We start from the raw sequence: 21,732 nt of genomic DNA, 5'->3' as shown, positions 1-21,732 counted from the left end.
GTGTGTGTGTGTGTGTGTGTGTGTGTGTGTGTGTGTGTGTGTTGGTTGGCTGGTTGGTTGGTTTCAGGGAGGATCAGTGTAAAGCATGGAATCCATTCTTTGAACATAAGGGAATAAAACATCACTGGCTCCCCTACCAACATCCAGATGGTAAACACACACACACACACACACACATGCGCGCACACACACACACACACACACACACACACACACACACACACAAACAGATTTGGCATTAATGTTTACAAACATGGTTGCATGCTGGTACAATTGATAGCACTGCTGCCTCGCAGCATAAAGTTTGCAAGTTCAGATCCCTTCTCTGTAAAGTTAGCATGTTCTCCTCATGCATACATGGAGTTAGCATGTTCTCATGCATACATGGAATTAGCGTGTTCTCCTCATGCATACATGGAATTAGCGTGCTCTCCTTATGCATACATGGAGTTAGCATGTTCTCCTTATGCATACATGGAGTTAGCATGTTCTCCTTATGCATACATGGAGTTAGCATGTTCTCATGCATACATGGAATTAGCGTGTTCTCCTCATGCATACATGGAGTTAGCATGTTCTCCTTATGCATACATGGAGTTAGCATGTTCTCCTCATGCATACATGGAGTTAGCATGTTCTCATGCATACATGGAATTAGCGTGTTCTCCTCATGCATACATGGAGTTAGTATGTTCTCCTTATGGAAACATGGAGTTAGCATGTTCTCCTCATGCATACATGTAGTTAGCATGTTCTCATGCATATGTAAAGTTAGCATGTTCTCCTCATGTATACATGGAGTTAGCATGTTCTCCTCATGCATACATGTAGTTAGCATGTTCTCCTCATGCATATATGAAGTTAGCATGTTCTCCTTATGGAAACATGGAGTTAGCATGTTCTCCTCATGCATACATGCAGTTAGCATGTTCTCATGCATTTGTAAAGTTAGCATGTTCTCCTCATGTATACATGGAGTTAGCATGTTCTCCTCATGTATACATGGAGTTAGCATGTTCGCCTCATGCATACATGGAGTTAGCCTCTTCTCCTCATGCATACATAGAGTTAGTATGTTCTCCTCATCCATATGTAAAGTTAGCATGTTCTCCTTAGGCATACGTGTAGTTAGCATGTTCTGCTGATTTATGTGTGATTCTTACCACAGAAAATTAAATAAAAACATTTCAGGCAGGAAAACTTTTGGAGGGATCTAACTCCTCCTTTAACCCTTCCTCGTTTGAGAAGAATTTAGTTTTCATTTTACACATTAAAATTTCCACTTTACACATTCCACCTTAAGTGATGTCTTCCTGTTTATGTTTCCAGCTGATGAGCGCTGTCACCTCTATTGTCAGTCTAAAGAAATGGGAGACGTAGTGTCCATGGACAGAATGGTGCATGACGGGACGCTGTGTTCTTACGAAGATGCCCACAGTGTGTGCGTCCGAGGAGAGTGTGAGGTCTTTACAAACGTGACTCACATCCTGACTCTAGTTCCCTGGAATGTTGGTTCTGAATTAATGAGGGAATAAAAACTAAATCAAACCAGAGCCGTTCTTGTGAAACTCCCTGGTTCTCATGATATTTGGTTTTGTTTCTGTTAGCATCTATAGATTCTTCCCTCTAGGTTTTTCATCTTTTCATTGTTGCCATGGTAACTTGAGCTTGCATTTTTGCTCTGTGTCCTTGTAGCATGTGGGATGTGATGGTCAGATTGCCTCAGACAAGCAGGAGGACCGGTGTGGAGTCTGTGGAGGAGACGACTCCACCTGCAGGATCATTAAGGGAAACTTCACCCGCAGCACCAAGAAACCAGGTGAGCATAAAATGCTGACTAGCTGACACCTGACAGGGTGAATCCGTCAGCAAGCAGAACTAGCTGGGCCAGAACATCTCTTCTTCTTCAGCAGAGAGATTCAAATGAATTAAATGGATGGTCTGGCCTGTTCGTGTCTCTTACCTAGAGAGAAGGTGGACTTGGTGCATAGTGAGACGAAGTTGCACCTGAGGGTGTAATTTGGTGCTTTGGACCAGGTTCTGTTGGAGAATCTTGTAGTTCTATTTCGTATGGCTCCGCCCTTTAAGCCTCGCCTATTGGGAGTTAGTCCCCGACAACGACCAATGACTGAAGAGCATTAATGTATGCCCGCCTATCAGGTGGGACCTGGTCCTATAAATAGGTATGAGGACCAAGGATCGTCTCCTTTTAGTTCTTCAACTAGACCTGACTGCAACTGAGCTATCTTCAACTATCTCTCTACAACCATGACGAGAGAAGCAATCTGTGTGCCAGTCCTGCAACGCGGCACACATGATGCCTGGCGACCTCCATGCCAGATGTGACATCTGCCTCGGGCCTAGACACGCCGGCCTTGCCCTTACACCCCAGGCGGCCTGCCACTTCTGCTGGCGGCCGAGAAACTCCGGCGCATGGATTATTTCCCCGCCATCTCCGAGGGCTCTGAGGGCGGGTTTGCAGCACCCAACACCGTCCCACACGAGGAAGCCATGGACTTTTTTGACACCGGTCTGGAACCAGCTGGGCCTGCGCTAGCTAGGTACTCTGACACGGAGCAGCTTAGCTGCGCGGGATCCTCACACTTGTCCTTGGAGGCTGCGGACCTTCGGGCTCCCGAACGGGACCCGAACCCACACCTCCAGGACACCCACACACCGCTCCCTCCCATCCGAGCGTTGCTCCAGGAGCGGCATGCCATCATCTCGGCAGCGGCGAGCTTCAAAGGACTAACGGTTCCCGCTCCCGCCCCTGCTAAGTCAGACGACTTGGCGGGCAGGTTTGGCGCAAAACCGACTAGCTTCCCTGACCCAGTGTTCCCGCATTTCCCGGCAGCCATGCAGTACTAGAACGGCTCCAGGGCCGAGCCCACCCAGCTCAGGGCTCCTGTGTCCTCCTACACGTCTATCACTAAGCTGGAGAACCTCACCGAGCATGGCTTCCCGACGGTCCCACCCTTGGAGGCTGACTTGGCTTCCCTGCTCAGAACCAAGGTTAAAATGATGAACAGGCGAGCGGTTCCCGCTTCCAGGAACGACCAGCAGCTGGCACGGTTTGCTGACCGTTCCCACCAGTGCGCTGCGCAGATCAGCGCGGCCTCAAACAACGTGGCGCGACTCGCCTACGGCATCTCCAAGGCGGCGGAGACGGGTGACCTGCCTGAGGAGCCCAAGGACCTCATCTGCAAGTCGGCAGACGCCATTTTGAACTTGTGTGCCGCCAACCTGGTCTGTGCAGCTCGCATCTCCGCATGGCAGACCCTCATCCACCGGCTCCTGTGGCACGGAGCTCTTACGTCCATCCCGGAGCAGCTCCACAAAGAGATGCTGAAGGGCCCAATCAGTTTGGACGTGCTGTTTGGGTCCAACTTCAGAGACACCTTCGAGAGGGCTCAGAGGTCGGCTGACCTCTCCGCCACTGTGCGCAGCCTGGTCCAACACCGGCCCGGTCACCAGCACCGTACCATACCTCAGCCAGAACCTGGAAAGACCACCGAGGTGCAAAGAGACGCCGCGCTTCCCGATCCAGCTCCAGATGAACGCAGAGTCAGTCGCCGGTGGCGGACCCGGAACCTCCGGTTCGCCAGCCACCGGCGCAGCGCCCCAGACCAACCAGACCGCTTGCCCCTACCTGGACTTGGCAGCCTCAGGACAGTCGCAAGAAGAACCCAAGGAAATGGCTTCTTGGGGGAAATGTGTGTGTTTTTGATTGTGACGATTTGTGTTTTGAAATAAAACATTTAAATCACTTAAAGACCACCATCCTGTCGCAACCTTGTACAGACGGTTCGAACGTACCATCTGCTGTTCTCTCACACATGTTTCCCACACCAAGCACAACCTCTCTCCTCACACACCTGTTACGGGTTAGGGTAGAGTCGCTACAAATCCCGTCCGCACTGCAATCTCGACACGAGAGCAGGGGCCAACCAGCGATAAGGACTTCGTCGTTACACAGCGGCTCACAGAGCTCAGCGAACGTGCGCTCTGCCTCCAACTGGCGCCTTCTCCCCGCTGTGACTGCTGCAAATCTGCACAATGACGATTTGCCGCATTCATTACAACCACCAAAACGGGCTGTCATCTATGATCACCGCCCGTCTGCGCGGGCTTCAGAGCGTTTCCCGCGCTCGCGCACTGGGTTTCCTCCGCATGCTCCTGATGCGCGGCAACGCTCTCCGCGCTCGCCGGCACCGCACAAACGACCTTGTCCGTTTATGAGGGAACCGACGTCGACTGAGTCACAACTCCGCGGCCGGCCCTTTCCCAGCCGGCCCCCCATGGGTCGCTCCCGATATTCCTTCGGGTCAAGCGCCGGCGGTAGGGGTCCGGACGTGGATTTTGGACGTGTTGCAGGCCCAGGCGCCATGCACGCATCCACTGTCGGAGCGCGCCCACGACTGGAGCCACGTGTGCCACATGACCAAGTGGATTCGGGACATCATTCGCAGCGGCCACAGGCTGCAGTTTCAGTCCCGCCCACCCCCGTTCTCAAGGATTGTGGAGACGACACTGACGTCAGCCTCTCACGCTGCCACCCTCAAGGCGGAGTTGAGGGAACTCCTGTCGAAGGAGGCCATCTCCGAGGTTCCGCCAGGGGAGAAGAACACAGATTTCTACTCCCGTTATTTCCTAGTTCCGAAGAAAAATGGTGGCTCAGACCGATCCTCGATCTGTCTCTGTTCAACACCTTCATAGCAGTGAAGCATTTCCTCATGCTCACGATCAAGCTGGTGTTGGAATGCATGCGCCCAGGCGATTGGTTTACGTCCATAGACCTGAGGTACGCATACTTCCACGTTCCGATTGTTCCAAAGCACCGGAAATTCCTGCGCTTCTCAGTCAACGGGACTCAGTATCAGTACAACAGACTCCCGTTCGGATACTCCCTAGCCCCACGCACTTTCTCCAAGAAGAACAAGAAAGTATAATTTCTATAGCGCCTCTCAAGATAAAAATCACGAGGCGCTTCACAAAAATAAAAAATGTAAAAATATAAAAAAGCATTTAGAAAATGTTTAAAAATATATTTAAAATGAGCAAAAATAGGCAATTGGGATTTTAAAAACATGTTAAGAAAGAGAGAGAGTGAACAGGAAAGAGGGAAATCAGTGGATCCTGGTGAAGGTGGAATAGGTGGGGAGAGCAGAATAAAGAGAGAGAGGTGAAGAAGGTCATACAAAAGCCAGCTTGAACAAGTGAGTCTTCAGCTGCTTTTTAAAGGAGACCACTGAGTCCACTGATCTCAGGCTCAGGGGGAGAGAGGTCCAGAGTCTGGGGGCCACAGCAGCAAATGATCTGTCACCTTTGACCTTTAACCTGGTGCATTGCACAACCAGTAGGCTTTGATCACTGGACCTCAGGGACCTGCTGGGGGTGTAGGGACTAAGAAGATCACCAATGTAAAATGGTGCTTGTCCATGTAAGGCCCTATAGACCAGAACCAGGATCTTGAAATGAACCCTGAAGTTGACTGGCAGCCAGTGAAGCTGGAGGAGAAGCGGGGTGATGTGGGTGTGTTTGGAGGACTTGGTCAGAAGCCGAGCACAGGCGTTCTGAACCACCTGTAGACGGTTCAGGGAGGTTCTGCTCAGACACGTGAAAAGAGAGTTACAGTAGTCTAAGCGTGAGGAGATGAAGGTGTGGAGAACTGTCTCAAGTTCAGAGCGGGACAGAATGGGACTCAGCTTAGCAACGTTCCTGAGATGGAAGAAGGAAGAGCCAACAAGAGAACTGACATGAGAATCCAGGGTCAGAGCTGGGTCAAAGGTCACGCCAAGATTCCTGATGGAGAGTTTGGTGTGGGAAGCAAGCTGACCAAGAGAGTCTCTGACTTTGGGAACCAGCTTGTCTGGGGCACAGATGAGGATCTGAGTCAGCCATTAGGACCTGCTTCTCACATGGTTTGTTTTCAATTGGATGTTTTTGACACCTGATTGACTGATGATAGAGTACATTTTCAGGATACCTGAAGATCTTGGAGATCCCTAAAGGAGCCAGACATCTTCTTATCCAAGAGTTCAAAGGGACTCCTCACATCCTGGGTAAGGCTGCAGATGAACCTGGAAACCTGGATTTAAAAACAGAAAACTGACCAGATTTTATATTACAGCCATAAAGAACAAGGAGACCAATCATTTCTTCCTCAATGATGAGGACGAGCTACCTGAATCCAGAGTGGTGATTGAAAAGGGTGTGGTCTGGAAATACAACAGGACTGGTGAGCAGGAGTCGGTCCAGACCAGCGGGCCACTGAAGTACGATGCCCTACTCATGGTCAGTCAGTTTCACCAGACAAACAGGTCTTTGTGTCTGACAGAGGTAAACTAGATCTGCTCGCTATTGCTTAGGTCCGCTCCCATGGCGATTCCAAGGTGACTGTCTCCTACAAATACATCATCCAGGATGGAGTCCAGTCCTCACTGGAGTCCAACCTGCTGGAGGAGGATTCCGTTTTGTATGACTGGGCTCTGAGGAAATGGTCACACTGTTCCAAACCCTGTGGAGGAGGTAGGTGGCGTCCATCAGCTGGTTGCCAGGGTTACCATGGTAAACCTGTGATAATGATCTCTGTTGTCAGGGACTCAGTACACCAGGTTTGGCTGCAGGAGGAAAGCTGATGGGAAAATGGTTGAGACCATGTACTGCTCCAACATAAACAAGCCACGACCAATCAGCCGCAAATGCAATGCTGAGATGTGCAAGTCTCCACGGTAACATACTCCAGTTTACCCTGGTAACTCTCTGCAGGTCAACATGGTAACAGTCTCAGTGTGGCATGCTGGTGACTAGCTTAGCTGTCTGCAACCATCACATCCACCCAGTACCAAGAATACAGCTCCTCATAGCAGAAAGAAGCAGGTTTAACCAAACATCTGACTGTTGTCTGCTGTCAGCTGGGTGAGCGGAGGCTGGAAGGCCTGCAGCGCCTCCTGTGGTCAGACTGGGTGGCAGCGGCGCTGGGTGAGCTGCCAGCAGGAGTCCAGCAGTGGAAAGCAGCAGCGCTCAGTCAACAGCAGGCTCTGTGGTGAAGACCGTCCAGAATCCAAACAAACATGTAACCGGTTCCCCTGCCCTGCCGGCTGGAGGGCCGGGCCGTGGGCCCCGGTGAGTGTCTCCCTGCTGTCTGAGGCCTAGTCCACACGTAGCCGGGTTTTTTAAAAACGAATATCTGCCCCTCCAAAAACTTGCATCCACACCACCTCGTTTTAAAAAGAAACTGTCCACACGTACCCGGATAAATACGTTGTTAAGGACATGCCAGACCTGTAGGTGGCAGTACTTCCCCCGTTCTTAACCTCGTCCTTCGTCTGTGGTCTTCCGCAAGGAGCAGTAATTCCGCTTGCAAAAACAAACAAGCAAAAAGCGCTTGGACAATTGATAAAGCGAGCGCAGCTCTGAGGGCATCCATGCTGTCGGCTAGTGTAAACACAGGTCGCACACGTGATGTCAGCATTTTTTTGTCGCGGAAAGTGACGTTGCGGACCTTAAAACTCCGGTTTAGTCTGTCCACACGCAGACACCCAAAACGGAGAAAACGCAGATCTTCACTTTGGCCGGAGTTTTTAAAAAGATCCGTTTTCGTGTGGATGACAGCCCAAAACGTAGAAAAATATCTACGTTTTGGCAGATCCCCGGCTACGTATGGACAGGGCCTCAGATTCACGTTGGCGTTTAGATCTGTTGCTGATCGGACTTTCACCTCTGTGAGTTCAGTGTTCTACCTCCTGTGGAAACGGGACTCAGGAGCGTCAGGTTGCGTGTTTACATCCAGAGGGTTCCACTGGAAATTGCACTGATCCTCAACCAATTAGAACGCGTGTCTGCCAGGCTCCGCCCTGCAGTGGTAAGCATCAACTACATTGCTGTGTTTCTAAGGAGGCTGTTGCTGAAGGTTTGTCTCCTCCTGCAGGTGACCAGAAGAATGCCATCACCCTGTGGTTGTCCAGGTCCAACTCAAAGTTCCCAGCTTCACACACGTTGTCAAGTACGGAAACCTGCTGGCTGAAATATCCAAACAAAGTCAACAACTGATCACTGTTTGCTTCTTCCTGTCTCCACGAGCCGCTTCTGCAGCCAGCCGCGGGAAACGCTGAGAGAGATCATCAGCTGGTCTTCTGTTTCTGCAGAGCAGCGTTGCCGAGGTGACCGCTCTGTGTTCTGTCGGATGGAGGTGTTGAGTCCATACTGCTCCGTCGCCGGCTACAGACAGATGTGCTGCAAGTCCTGCAGCGAGAGAAACTTCAGCAGCTCGGACGACTTCAGCAACGTCAGCCGTCCAGACGTCAGGGCTCCCGGGACGGACCCCAGCAGGTACGACTCACTATGGAAAGACAGAGGCAGCAGCCATGTTGGTGACATCTGACACCCCCCCCCCCCCTCCCCGGGTCCATGTTCCCATCCTTTACTAAGATTACTCAGACTCCATGCTGTAGTTCTTTCTTACAACACAGAACAGTTTTGTTACCTGTGTTCCTGCTACGTTTCGTCTCAGACGAAACGTAGCGGGAACACAGGTAACAAAACTGTTCTGTGTTGTAAGAAAGAACTACAGCTTGGCGTTAGAAATACGACACAGCAAGAACACACCCAAGAAGATTACTCAGAGTTAGATGAACGTTTCTGTGTTCGTTCAGCGCTGCGTCTGCTGTAGGAACCTCCGTCAGAACATTTCAAGCCGCATCCGAACTGAAGAAATTATTATTTACTCAGAGCCTGTCATGATAAACATCACAAGAACACAGAATAAAAATAAAAACATGATAGAAAAGAAATCATAAACGATGAGAAAACTAAATTTTTTTACTGACAAATGAGAAGGAAGAAACCCTGGTGAGGTCCCATCTTCTTCTGCTGGGACCTTGTCCACCGTGGACTTAATGACCCGTGTCTTCTAACAGGAAGTCCCCAGAGTTTCACTCTTTTTGTTTGTTTGTTTTTAGCTCCAGCTCATTGGACAGCAGATATGCCATCAATGATGTCATCATCAGCCTTCCCCCAACCGTCACCCCCGCCCCCACTGATAGGAGCAGCACTGACCTTGTTTATGTGGAATACCAGGACTACGGCGAGTTTTTATCATATCTGGATCCATCATCACTCCCCCCCACCCCCACCCCCACCACAACACCACCCAGAAAAACGGCTCCACCTCATTTGTTTAAGAAGTCGGCTTCCGGAATGCCCCTTGTTGCTGTTTCCATGGCAACTGGGAACCAAACACCAGCAACAATAAGAACATCTGCCATCCCAGACACCGTTACATCATCACCTGATAACACGGCAGAGTCTTTATCAACTTTGGCCCCGCCCCCAAAGAAGCACCCCTCCTCAGTGGGGGAGGTCCAGTACCAGATCGTGGGAGTGAACAGTAGGTCCACTAAACAACAGCAGAACTACTTTGTGCCCCGAAGGCCGCCGTTCCACGAGCAGACACATAACAAACGGATTCAACAGCTCCTGAGAGAGAAGCAGAGCCAGTCGGACTGACCTGGATGGTCTCCTGTATCTCCTCACTCTCTGCTACTCCTAACAAACCCACTAAGGGACTGAGGAACTATTTGTTCCTGCTGAAGGAAAGACCAGCCTGGTCTTCTGAAACCACCGGGCCCGTTCTTGTTTTCACATTCATGATTTTGTACTGACTAACTCTGTTTCTGAATAAAGCAAAGTCTCATCCAGTTTCCAGTGTGTGCTTTTATGGATCACATGTGAATCCTTCAGGTGCTTACTGACCAGCAGTCCAGTTTTAGAGGAACCCTCAGTCTGACCTCATCAGCCTCTCACGTGGTTCTGGCTCTGGTCCACTCTTCCTTGCGAGTGCAGACATTCAGCTCTCTGAAGTACAGCAGCAGCTCAGGAGGTAAAGCCAGTTGTTCAGTAATATGAAGGTTGTCAGGTTTGATCCCAGCTCAGATCAGAGAATAATGTCGTTGTGTCCTTGGGCAAGACACTTAACCTACCTTGCCTGCTGGTGGTGGTCGGAGGGACCGGTGGCGCCTGTGCACGGCGCTGTGCAGAGTGAGCAACTACGCACGTTTTTGTGCAGCTGCTGCCCGTGCTGGAAACCAACACGCACAGACCAACATTTATTATGGACACCAGAACACGTACTGCACATAAAATATCAGTGATCAGAACGTTAGACCACCGAGCAAACATGATAACAGAAGAACAAGACCATAAACCAGAGGACCAACATATACAAAACGCTTTAACCCTTTGGTGCATGATGGTCACTACAGTGGACAGGTACTCAAAATTGTTATTTATTTATTTTTACTGTTAAGCACAGCTGTTGAAGACTTTATTGCATTTGAGCCCATCCATTTGGACTTCAGTAAGTCAAGCCAACATATTTCATGTTCAGAATGCACGCTGTCCACTGAGGTGGACATGTAATAAATCATTTGTAAATTAAATGTTACAAAAATATGTAAATATGAAATTTGTTTCATTCACAGCTAAAGATGAATGAAAAAAATTGTTAAAAAAAATCATGGTTGAATATTTCATCATGCATCAAAGGGTTAAAGACATGTGGATACCTAGCATGGGCAATAAACAAAGGTAAACAACAAACAACAACAGAAAGAAAAGAACAACAAAAACTAAAAAAAACAAGAACCAAAACCAGTGATAACTACCTTACATCAAAGGCATTACAGAAAAATAATAGCAACAACATAAACACACGCAACAGTTAGAAACAGACCAGTACACCCAAAGGACAAGGTATCAGCAGGACACAAGTGTGGAGTCATTTATGAAATCCCAGGTCAATTCTACAGTGAAACATACACAGGAGCACCTGGACGCCACCTCAAGAACAGTAGAGCGTAGGAAGGAGTGTGAGAAGTAAACAAGTCAAAGACACTTAAGAGCAGCAAGACAAGAAGCAGAAACCAGCCGTAACGCCCCTGGAAGAAAAGCACAGAAAGAATATAAAAAGACGTGCTTTGAAAGTTGGGTTTGGAGAGTGTAAAGACCCATCCAATATGGCGGAGAGGCTGTTATGCCCTCCAGCGCCAGTGGGGCGTCTACGTATTCATGTCTATGCGTGGTACAACCCACGACCGTCCTTGACTGAGGAAGATAAAATGGCGGCGTCCGTGGTCAGGTCTCTGGGTTCTAGTTTGGGTAGAAACCTCAGAGAGGTCCGCCTCCACCTCTGCCAGACCTCCGCGGCCAGCAAGGGAGTCAGGTGAGCGGCGTTCGTAGGGGGACAAAGCGAAGATTTGTCCATTTATACCGGGAAACGGAGCGGGCTAATGGCTAGCTGCGACTAAAGGCTGTTGTGAAACGAGAGTGTTGTAGTTTATTAGCCAGCATGTTTCAGCGGGGAAATGTTAAACATGCAACCCTTAGAAATGGTAACAGAAGTTTTAACCGGAACTCCTGGAAGTTTTATTTAAGCAGGTAGAACTGATGGGTAGAACCAATGTGGGCCGGTCAGCGAAGGCTCCGACTATTTCCTGGAAACAAACAGCGTCATCGGTGGATGCACGTCCCCATAGGGAAGGAGCTAAAGTTGCAGTTCCACCCTCATCCGCTAGGGTCTGGCTGCAGAAGTGAGCAAATCCTCACTGTTTACAGCCTGGTTCAAAACCCCATTCTAGGTTTAATAGATCTAGTTTACATTTATGACGATTCTGAGGGGTTTAAGTGGAATTAAATGTTAAAATTCTGAATAATTAATGAGCATCAGAGCCACGTGACTTCAGCGCTAGCTCCGGGGAAAGGCCTGAGTCTCAGTTATTCACTGCCAGCCGTTTCCTGATCAGAAAGCATCTGACTGCCAGTGTTTTTGAGTGTTTTTACTGTTTTTTGAAGAGTCCGAATATTGTGCTCTATGATGATGCCAATGCCAGAACTATCAAGAGTAGACTCACTTCCTACATCAAGGGCAGTCAGCGTGTTTCTAGCACTATCCATTCCTTTATAATCCGAATTGTGAGCTGCAGAAGCTTTTCCGGTTCGCGCTTCGCTTTTTTCACAGCAGCGTCCCAAAACAACCTCCTAATCATCGACATATATACTCCTAATTCATGGATGTTCTTCCTCGGGAGGAGTTAAGATGGCGGAGTGAGCGGTAGCACTTTTGCAGGCTCTGGAATTTAAAATGGAATTGTCCTTGAGTTTAAACCTTAAAAAAGCAAAAGAAGATCAAAAGAACTGCATAAACAACCACTGAGCCCCACGGAACGTTATTTTTCTCAAGGCTGACCACCGTTACTCTTTGGTTTTTTCTTTTTCCCTTTGACAACATGAGCAAGATGGCTAAAGGTAGCATAACGGCTAAGGCTCAAAAGATAACAGACCACGACTACAGCCTAACGGCCTTGCAAGAAGCATGTGAAGAAGAAGAAGAAATAGAGGCAATGGAAGAAGAAAACAGGAAATTGCTTCATATTCACTCACCACCCCCTGCCCAAACCACAAAAAGTTGAAACAAAAGAAGCAAGATGAGTCGAGCGAGCAAGGTGAGATTACCAACGAAAACATTCTAAATGCGATTCAACTACTGATAAAGAGATTTGATGAACAAGATGAGAGACTGAAAGCATTTGAAAGTAGAATAGAAGCTAACACACAAGCAGTGAGAGAGACTAAAGAAGAAATGTGCTAAATGAAGGAAGAAATGGTGCTGGTGAAAAAAGAAAACGCGTCACTGAAGCAGCTGTGCTCGGAGCAAGCCCGGTACAAGAGAAGATGGGATCTTCGACTGATGGGCCTCCCTGAGAAAGACAAAGAGGATACGAGAGGAACTGTGTCGGCATCCTCACTAGAGTAATCCCGGTGTCGGTGGAAAACTACAGGACTCCGTAGACACAGCCCATCGCTTGGGAAGAAAAACGATGCCGCCACCAACAAGATGCCCAGAACTATAATCATCCAGTTTGCCTTGCGAACTGTTAGTGATGAAGTTTGGAGGAGATCCAGAGAGGCAAGAGTGTGCAGTGAGATGAACATCAAGTTTAAGGAGGACTTCTCAAAAGAGGATTGTGAGGCTCGTGCTAAGCTTTGGCTCAAGGTGCAAGAAGCCAGGAGAAATGGGAAGAAAGCCTCCTTAAGAGAAGGTTATGCACTCATCGATGGACGCAGAGTTGACCCCTAAGTATAGTTCAGTAATCAAAAACATAGGTCTCCTTTGCTTATACTGAGCAAAAGTGAATAACACAATATTATATGTTTAAGTGTATGTAAGGCTACACTCAGATTTTTCATGTAAGCAGTTAGGCTTAAACAAATCCTGTTGGTGAAAAGGGTTAGGGTTAGTTCAGTTCAGTTGTTTGCTGCGGTTCTTACGTTTATTTGACATTTTTGTAATGATGTTATTAAGGACAACATGTTCATTCTTGCTAAGAAGAAAAAACACAGTTAAGCACGTTTAGAACAACCATAATTTCTTTTATATCCTTAAATGTCGGGGTTTGAAAAACAGCACAAAGAGAAAAGCAATTATTTTATTTTGTAAGGATCAAAAATCACAATGTTTCTTTTTACAAGAGACTCATTCTGTTGCAACTGTTGAAACATTTAGAAAAACGCAATGGGGGGGGGGGTTATGCCTACTTTTCACACAGAACATCACACTCAGCAGGAGTCATGATTTTATTCAATAGATTTTCAGGCAACATAATTGATCACAAAGGAGACATTGAAGGCCACTGGTTAATGGTGTTAGTGGAGTGGAATGATAAACGTTATATTTAGACGTGTGTGTATGGATATAACAACCAAGAAATTAATGAAAAGTTCTATTCAGAACTAAGCCAAAGAATAAATGAATGGAAAGTAACGTATAACACAGAGAACGTGATATTGGGAGGGGACCATAATATAGCCCCAGATTCGTGGTTAGACCGAACGCCTCATAGAAATTCCCAACCTATTTATAGTGACACGATACTATCCTTATGCACAAAAACGCATATTATTGATTATTGTTCGATCAAGAGCTAGATGGATTGAAAAGAGTTCAGCATATTTCTTTGGACTTGAAAAGCAAAGACAAACTAAGAAAAAATAAGTAAACTTAAGGTGAACTTAAGGGGTGGGGGTGGACACTCGGCCTAGCGGGGAACCAAGCAAGGCCTGGCATGAACAGTTTATAAAGTTTCTTTATATGTTATATATAATAATATTCACCCTGTGTGTTCGCTCGTCTCCTCAACGTGGTAGGGATCCTCGACGGTGGTGTGGTGGGGGGGCTCTAAAACTCAAAATTTCAGTAGAAACACCCAAAAGTGTTGCTCTTCTAGTGTAACGTCCTAACCTCATGAGGGATCATATTTGCAGCTGTGGCTCATTAGACGCAACGTTGGGTCTTTGGCGCTTAACTTGTTTACTGCCGTTGACGACAGAAGTTGTCATTTTAAATCCAACCGCGTGCTCGCCGCTAAAGTCGTTGATGGCTTCTTTTTTTTTTACTGATGTGTGTCGCAACGAGTTCCCGCACCGTGAGAATTACCATCACGGCTCTAAAGCTGCTCTTCATCCACACATGTCACACGTCATGTGATCAGGAAGCAGAAAATCCATGAATTAGGAGGTCGTTTTGGGTCGCTGCTGTGAAAGAAAAGCGAGGCGCCAACCAGTGTTGCCAACTCAGCAACTTTGTCGCTGTTCCTAATGACTTTTTTCCAACTTTTGGGGGAACTTCAGCTACTTTCAGTCTAAAACAGTTGGCAACACTGGCGCCAACTGGAAAAGTTGCAGCTCACAATTTGGAGTATGAAAGAATGGATAATGCTAGAAACACGCTGATTCTTCCTGATGGAAGAAGTGAGTCTACTCTTTGTTTTGGTCATTTTGGTGTTGGCATCTTCATAGAGCGCAATATTCTGAGGCTCTTCAAAAAAACAGTAAAAATGCTCAAAAACGCTGGCAGCCAGACGCTTTCTGATCAGGACACGGCTGGCAGTGAATGAGTTAACGGGTTAATTTTACAGTCCCTATCGGGTCTTTCAGATATAAGTCTTTACATTTATATTTTACTATAATGTCATGTACATGAAACATTTTATTATGAGTTTTATTTTATATTGTTTTATGTCTGTGCTGCTTACCTTACAGCAGTGAACACAGCAGCTGGCGCGCCCAGGCGAACACCTAAGCTCTGCTGTAAGCTGGTGGGTTCGTGTGGGGGGCCGTGCCTCTTTCGTATGCTAGCCAGTGGTCGAACAGTAGAACGCCAGAGTTCAGGTCCTCTGAGCAGCAGAGCATCCTGGGAAAACTCTTGAGTGGGAAAACAACTAATGTGGATGTGTCCTCTGTGTTTCAGGGACTTTGTGGAGCAGAACTACGTGACCCTGAAGAAGGCCAACTTGGACTTCCCTATACTTATCCGGGAGTGTTCTGGAGTCCAGGCCCGGCTCTGGGTCCGATATGGTGAGATTCGTGGCTTGGCATAATGGAAGATGACTTTTCCCTGCCTTGTTTCCAGGTGTTGACCGGCTGTTTGTTTGTTTGTTTGTTCAGGTTTGGGCAAAGAGACGAGTGTCTTATTGGACAACATGTCCGCTGATCAGGTCGCCAAGGCTCTGCAGAGTTTGGCTGAGTCCAAACCTTAAAGGTGCTGGTTGGATCCACTCACCTGAGAATTCATGACTTTGTTTTGTAAATGTGTTAATACGAATAAAGATTTAGACTGCCTCCTGGTTCTACTGGTTTGGACTGGTTTGGTGGGCCACTGGGTGGGTCTGGGTGAAATGATGATTATGTCCTTATCCAGAAAGCCGCAGTGGTGACATACAACAATAAACCTGTGGCTGACGGATGTGGTGTGGGTGTGGATTGTCTTATTTGTTGGGGTGCACATATTGTATCTGTTCTGTTTATGTGGGTTTTACCTCAGAAGAACCTTGCAACATCTCGGCTTTACCTCAGAAGAACCTTGCAACATCTCTTAACAAATCCTGTAGAACAGGAAGAAAGCAAAAATGATACTGATGTGTGTATCTATCTATATAAACACACTACCGGTCAACGCCCCTGTGTTTCCAGTTATTTATTGCACTTTAAGTCATTCAAGTCCAATGAATAGCTTGAAATGGTACAAAGTTAAGTGGTGAACTGCCAGAGGTTTACAAAAAGGTACAAAACTGAAAAATAATGTTAATTTCTGAATTATAGCCACCGCTAAGATGTCAGAATAAGAGAAAGAGGCTTGCCTGGGCCGTGAAACACCGCCATTGGATTACTAAAGAAGGCATTATGGACTGATGAATCCAAATTTAAAATCTTCGGTTCGTCACGCAGGATCTTTGTCCGCCATCGAGTAGGTGAAAGGATGGTTCCACGGTGTGTGGCATCAACTGTCAAACATGGAGGAGGAAGTGGGATGATCTGGGGCTGTTTTGCTGGACCCAGGGTCGGTGACTTGTACAGAGTGAGACGCACCCTGAACCAAAGGGGAAAACTTCCAGTATGCGGCAGTCCTGTGGGCCAAAATGCCTTGTTGATGCTAGAGGTCAGAGCAGAATGGGCCGACTGATTCAAGCTGACAGAAGAGCAACTTTGACTGAAATAACCACTCGTTACAACCGAGGAATGCAGCAAAGCATTTGTGAAGCTTCAATACGCACAACCTTGAGGCGGATGGGCTACAGCAGCAGAAGACCCCACCGGGTACCACTCATCTCCACCACAAATAGGAAAAAGAGGCTACAGCTTGCACCAGCTCACCTAAACTGGACATTTGAAGACTGGAAAAATGTTTCCTGGTCTGACGAGTCTCCATTTCTGTTGAGACATTCAGATGGTAGAGTCAGAATTTGGCGTAGACAGAATGAGAACATGGATCCATCATGCCTTGTTACCACTGTGCAGGCTGGTGGTGGTGGTGTCATGGTGCGGGGGATGTTTTCTTGGCACACTTTAGGCCCCTTAGTGCCAACTGGGCATGGTTTAAATGCCACGGGCTACCTGAGCATTGTTTCTGACCGTGTCCATCCCTTCATGACCACCATGTACCCATCCTCTGATGGCTGCTTCCAGCATCTTTGGGACGTGGTGGAACGGCAGCTTCGTGCCCTGGATGTGCATCCCACACGTCTTTACTGTCCAATCAATGTGGGCGAACATTCCTAAAGAATGCTTTCAGCACCTTGTTGAGTCATCGCCACGTAGAATTAAGGCAGTTCTGAAGGTGAAAGGGGGTCAAACACCGTATTAGTGTGGTGTTCCTAATAATCCTTTAGGGGAGTGTAAGTATATATTGATCATATCTATGTCGCACTCCATTGGCTTCTTCTGTTGTTTATTTGTTGTTTTGGCATTTAGCTTGTATTTGCATTTCCACCATTACTGTGTGGGTCAAAGTGTAAGTGGGAGGTGAGAAAACTAAATTCAATCAGACCGCTGTGTTTTAGGAATTCTGTCACTAACTCAGATTTATTTTCTTCTCCACTTAGCAGATTCTTCATCCTCACAGATCCACCTTCGTTGCTTTTTAATTCGTCTTTGGTTTAGTTTAGGCTCTCTGTATGTTTACTATAATAGCAACTGACAAGTTCAGCTGTCTCCATTTCTGTTCCACAACCACAAAACCTGTTGGATGTTTCCCGGTTACATTTATTATGGGCCATTCCCATCTGTACCGGGTCGGCCCGGGCCGGGTAGCGTAGGTTGTTTACATATCTGGGTGGCCTGGTATTTTTCCGGGCCAACCAAGGCTCATTCTCAGCCCTCTTCTCGAGGGGGTCTGCTTCAGGCCCACCAGGGCCAACACACCCACTGCTGACAGCAAATTCACACCTTCCATTAGAGCAAGCCTCTGATTGGTGGCTAGAATCAGCCCACATGGGCTTAAGGCAAGGATGTGTGGAATCAACCGGGCCAGACCGGGGCCGACTGGGGCTACCCGGCCCGGTACAGATGGGAATGGCCCAGTAGTGTGCTGAGTCCAGTACGGCCCAGCCTTAGCCGTGATATTATTTTTGGATCTGTGCTTCTCATATTCACAATGTTGCATTTCCCTACTTCTTCTACTTTCTACTTATTCCGCCTTCCCCAGGGTTTACTGGTCCCTCTTTCCTCTTCACTCTCTCTTTTTCTTTGCATTTTTAAACACAGTTGTCTACTTTTGCTTATTTTAAACATTTTTTAATCTTTTTTATATTTTAACTTTTTTGTTTTTGTGAAAAGTCTCCTGACTTTTATCTTGAGAGGCGCTGTAGAAAAGATCGTTTTCTTTCTTTCATTACTGGGTTTGAAAAAGATGTCATCCCTTCTCTTCTGCATCCCGCTGAATTTGTTGTTCCTCTAGGATTCGTGTTTTAACGACGGTTTTGGTACGTCGATGGAGGATCTCTGGTCCGCCAACTCGCTGCCCTCCATCCCTCTACGTGCTGGCACCCAGAGGAATCTTTCTAAGTCCATCTGTTGTTGCCTGAACAAACACTCAGAAATGTCCATATGCCAGAGGACAGAGAGCTGAGAGTGAGTCGGTGCGTGTTACTCCTTTTACTTTCTTCTATCCACTGTGGGCTAAATAAATTGCCAGCATGTCTACTGAATAAACTGATCTGGTGTGCTTTCCCTTACATGAACTAATAGTGTGGCATCAGTGGTGTAATCTGAATTTTTGTAGTGGGTATACTGTGCTTAGAGACAACTGGTTAGTGCAATGTATTCAATTCAGTTTATATAGCGCCAAATCACAAGCGTCGTCTCAAGGCGCTTCACAAATAAACATTCCAATTCAGAACTGTTATTTAATCCAATCAGTAACAAGTTTCCTGTATAAGGAACCCAGCAGGTTGCATCGAGTCACTGACTAGTGTCAGAGTCTTCACAATAATCCTCATACTAAGCAAGCATGCAGCGACAGTAAAGAGGAAAACTCCCTTTTAACTGGAAGAAACCTCCAGAGGATCCTGGCCCAGTATAAGCAGCCATCCGCCATGACTCACTGGGGATGGAGAAGACAGAGCACACACATGCACTTATCGAGAATTGTATTTATTTATTTGCATATTTAACTTAGCAAAAATTCTCTAATGCTTGTATTTAAATTCAATTTGTACAACAGACATTGCAGAGCTGTTGAATTTGTACTGACATGGACAGTAGGTAACTGCATACAAGCAAAACACATTCAAATATTAAGAAGTACAGAAGTACAAATGATTCAAAGCAGATTGAAGCAAATGTACGTGTAAAATGTTTGTTCTCAAGCTCCTTCGTTTCATCTGTCTTCTAGTCTGTGTTGCAGAGGGGTGTTTTATTAACCATGTTATCACACACTTCCCAGGCTCAAAAAGATTAACAGGAGGCCCGTTTATATACATCATCATGAGATTACTTACGTTTGACAGTAACAGAGAAGACATTTTATCAGTGCAAACATTGTTCATTAGGTTAAAGCATATTTCACATTCAGCTGTATACATGGAATAGTTTTCATGCAAATGATCAGTGGTTGAAGGTTTTCTGGCTCCCTGCTTTGGTCCTCTCATGCCATTAACAGCCTGGTTTTCACACGGATGACATCTCTTACAAAGTCTCTCTACTTCTGTCTCACCATGTCTGATACTAGGTTTAGATGGCCAACTGCTTTTATCGAGAATGCTCAGATCACGTAGGATTTCCCCTTGAAATGAGAGTCGCTTCTTCATATTACTGATCAAGCTTTGCAGAAACTGATTTGCAACTGTCGGTTTTAATTTTGGATTTGACTCCAAGGGAACAGACCCAAAGTGTGCTGAAGCCTTTGCTTCACTGGCTTCCACTGACTTTTCCCCTGGAGAGTCTTTAAAGGACCTCAGATTAGGAATGGTGCGTTTTAGTAGTTATTCTGCTTTTAAAAGCGTGATAGACTGTGGAGCCCTGCACTGAAGCCCTAGGCCCTTGGGCTGGGCCGGACACGGGCTCAGATTTTAGGCCCGTGCAGGGCTCTGTGCTTGGAGCTGCTGGGACAGGTTTGACAGTTCAGAAAGTGCATCATACATTAGTCCTAGGTCAGAAAGAAATTCTATGCTTTCTCTCTTTTGCGCTCCTAGTTTGGTCCACAGCAGCATTTTCTAAGTGTTTGTTGAGCGCACCATAGGACCTCCAGACTGCTTTTACAGTGCGAAAGCCGCTTGCAACCCATCGTGTGTTCAAAAATCTGCCAATTTGTTGAACGTGTGAGCCAACTTCTTGTGCAGCTTCCAGAAGTTCTCTGGAGTTTTTACTGGACTGGCTGTACAGATTATGAATCTCGTCCATGAATGCTTTAAAATGATTTACTGATGCGACCTCCTCATCTACTGCAGCTGATACAGCAAGCTCCAGTCGATGGTTCATACAGTGCCATGTGAAGAGGTCAGCCTGGTTGCCACACCTGAGTTCCTGCCCAACATAACACCAGCTCCCTCAGAAACAAATGCAATCTAGTTTTCTTGCAGCCACCCTCCACTGAACCCTGCAGTTTCCAAACAAGCTAGTAAAGCTTTCTCTATACTTCCTGCTGTTTGGCTCTCTAACTCAACCAGCTCCAGGAATACAAATTCAGGAGTTTCTCCATCAATTGAGGCTTTGACACTGACAATCACAGCTGACTTGTGACTGGCAGATGTAGCCTCATCAGTGAGAACAGATAGTTTGCTTGAGGAAGTCACAATGCTGTTCACTGTTTTTGGCTGCATTTCTTTAGCAACATGTTCCACAATTTTAGTGCAACTATACCTGGAGTGTAGACTAGTGCCCAGGTAAACACCATTTCTCTCCTGAAGTTCAACGAGATCGTCATGTCAGTAAAAGGTGTATTTATCTTTGCAGTGTAATACGCTGTCCTGAGCACAGCATCCGTCTCGGCCAGCACACTGTCTGATGCAGCTCTCACCAAGTTTACAAGCAAATCCTGTCCACACTTTTGTGTAAGTTTCTGAGCTTTTTCATGGAATTCTCATGCCGCTGAATCTTGTTCCGGAGTGACGACAGTGCTGTGACTCTGTTCTCATCGGAGCCTGATGATTGCATCTTAAACGAGGCCCACTCCCAGGGCCGTTGCTAGCTATTTTGGTGCCCTAAGCACAAAGTCTTCGTGGTGCCCCTCCCCCCCCCCACACACACACACACACACAGAAAAAACAACACAATCACTGGCATGTGACATGACCAAATTCAAAACTATTTAACCTTTATTAAGAACTAGAGAGGCACAATATACACATTTTATACACAACTAGAAAATTCTGAATATGAAGGGAGGAGGTTAGTATAATGAACTTTTTTCTTCAAATCATACCATCAGCAGCTGATGTTCCTCTTGGCTCGTAAATGTTTATGAACTATATATCAACATAAAGCAAATACCTAATTAGAAAATAGGTTTGTCTAATTTTTCATATTAAATCTCAGTTGCATAGCCTATAGGCCACATAGGCTATTTAATAATGATATAAATCATGTCCATAGTTAACTCATGATTCATCACAAACAGCCGCTTATTTTAAAAATAAAATTTCTTACTTTACCTTGACGGTGTTTCTGTCCTTCCTGTTTTTGTGATATTTATCAAGTATTTGGGTGGACAAATATGATTCATTTGTTCATTTCTGTTACAAAACAGCACAGATGGGCCTATCTGACCTCACAGAGGAAACTTTATTTTACTTGAGAAAGATGTTTTAAGATGAACTTATTAAAACAAAAAAATCTTCAAACTCTTCAAGGTTTATTTTTAGATGAACAACCTTTAACACTGTTCAGACTTATTTGTTGATC

The 21,732-nt window shown here is 46.5% G+C and overlaps 2 protein-coding genes across 2 annotated transcripts in view; both read left to right on the top strand.

The window, feature by feature from the left end:
• Positions 1 to 9,701, top strand: part of LOC107387186 (A disintegrin and metalloproteinase with thrombospondin motifs 2) — a 44,614-nt gene extending 34,913 nt beyond the window's left edge. Inside the window, exons 14-25 of the mRNA XM_054731010.2 lie at positions 68 to 150; positions 1,330 to 1,463; positions 1,696 to 1,819; positions 5,982 to 6,062; positions 6,131 to 6,294; positions 6,369 to 6,528; positions 6,599 to 6,731; positions 6,915 to 7,125; positions 7,735 to 7,864; positions 7,931 to 8,005; positions 8,148 to 8,331; positions 8,961 to 9,701. Of these exons, the coding sequence (XP_054586985.2) occupies positions 68 to 150; positions 1,330 to 1,463; positions 1,696 to 1,819; positions 5,982 to 6,062; positions 6,131 to 6,294; positions 6,369 to 6,528; positions 6,599 to 6,731; positions 6,915 to 7,125; positions 7,735 to 7,864; positions 7,931 to 8,005; positions 8,148 to 8,331; positions 8,961 to 9,507 (2,026 nt within the window). The 3' untranslated portion in view covers positions 9,508 to 9,701. The remainder of the gene's footprint in view (positions 1 to 67; positions 151 to 1,329; positions 1,464 to 1,695; positions 1,820 to 5,981; positions 6,063 to 6,130; positions 6,295 to 6,368; positions 6,529 to 6,598; positions 6,732 to 6,914; positions 7,126 to 7,734; positions 7,865 to 7,930; positions 8,006 to 8,147; positions 8,332 to 8,960) is intronic.
• A 1,365-nt stretch (positions 9,702 to 11,066) lies between these two features.
• ndufa2 (NADH:ubiquinone oxidoreductase subunit A2) lies at positions 11,067 to 15,675 on the top strand. The gene is made up of 3 exons (XM_015961998.3): positions 11,067 to 11,221; positions 15,305 to 15,411; positions 15,502 to 15,675. The coding sequence occupies exons 1-3, from the start codon at positions 11,118 to 11,120 to the stop codon at positions 15,591 to 15,593; spliced, it is 303 nt and encodes a 100-aa protein (XP_015817484.3). The 5' UTR covers positions 11,067 to 11,117; the 3' UTR covers positions 15,594 to 15,675.
• Positions 15,676 to 21,732: the final 6,057 nt, after the last annotated feature.

Source organism: Nothobranchius furzeri, chromosome 10, assembly GCF_043380555.1.
Source record: "Nothobranchius furzeri strain GRZ-AD chromosome 10, NfurGRZ-RIMD1, whole genome shotgun sequence".
Lineage (NCBI taxonomy): Eukaryota > Metazoa > Chordata > Actinopteri > Cyprinodontiformes > Nothobranchiidae > Nothobranchius > Nothobranchius furzeri.
The sequence above is the reverse complement of the archived record's forward strand: the minus strand, read 5'-3'. Positions and strand labels throughout refer to the sequence as shown.

Bases quoted from the DNA above. Each gene is read 5' to 3' on its own strand.
- ndufa2 (XM_015961998.3), top strand. From the start codon at position 11,118: ATGGCGGCGTCCGTGGTCAGGTCTCTGGGTTCTAGTTTGGGTAGAAAC. The intron at 11,222-15,304 runs GTGAGCGGCGTT...TCTGTGTTTCAG, and splicing joins GCGGCCAGCAAGGGAGTCAG to GGACTTTGTGGAGCAGAACT. The intron at 15,412-15,501 runs GTGAGATTCGTG...TTGTTTGTTCAG, and splicing joins CCGGCTCTGGGTCCGATATG to GTTTGGGCAAAGAGACGAGT.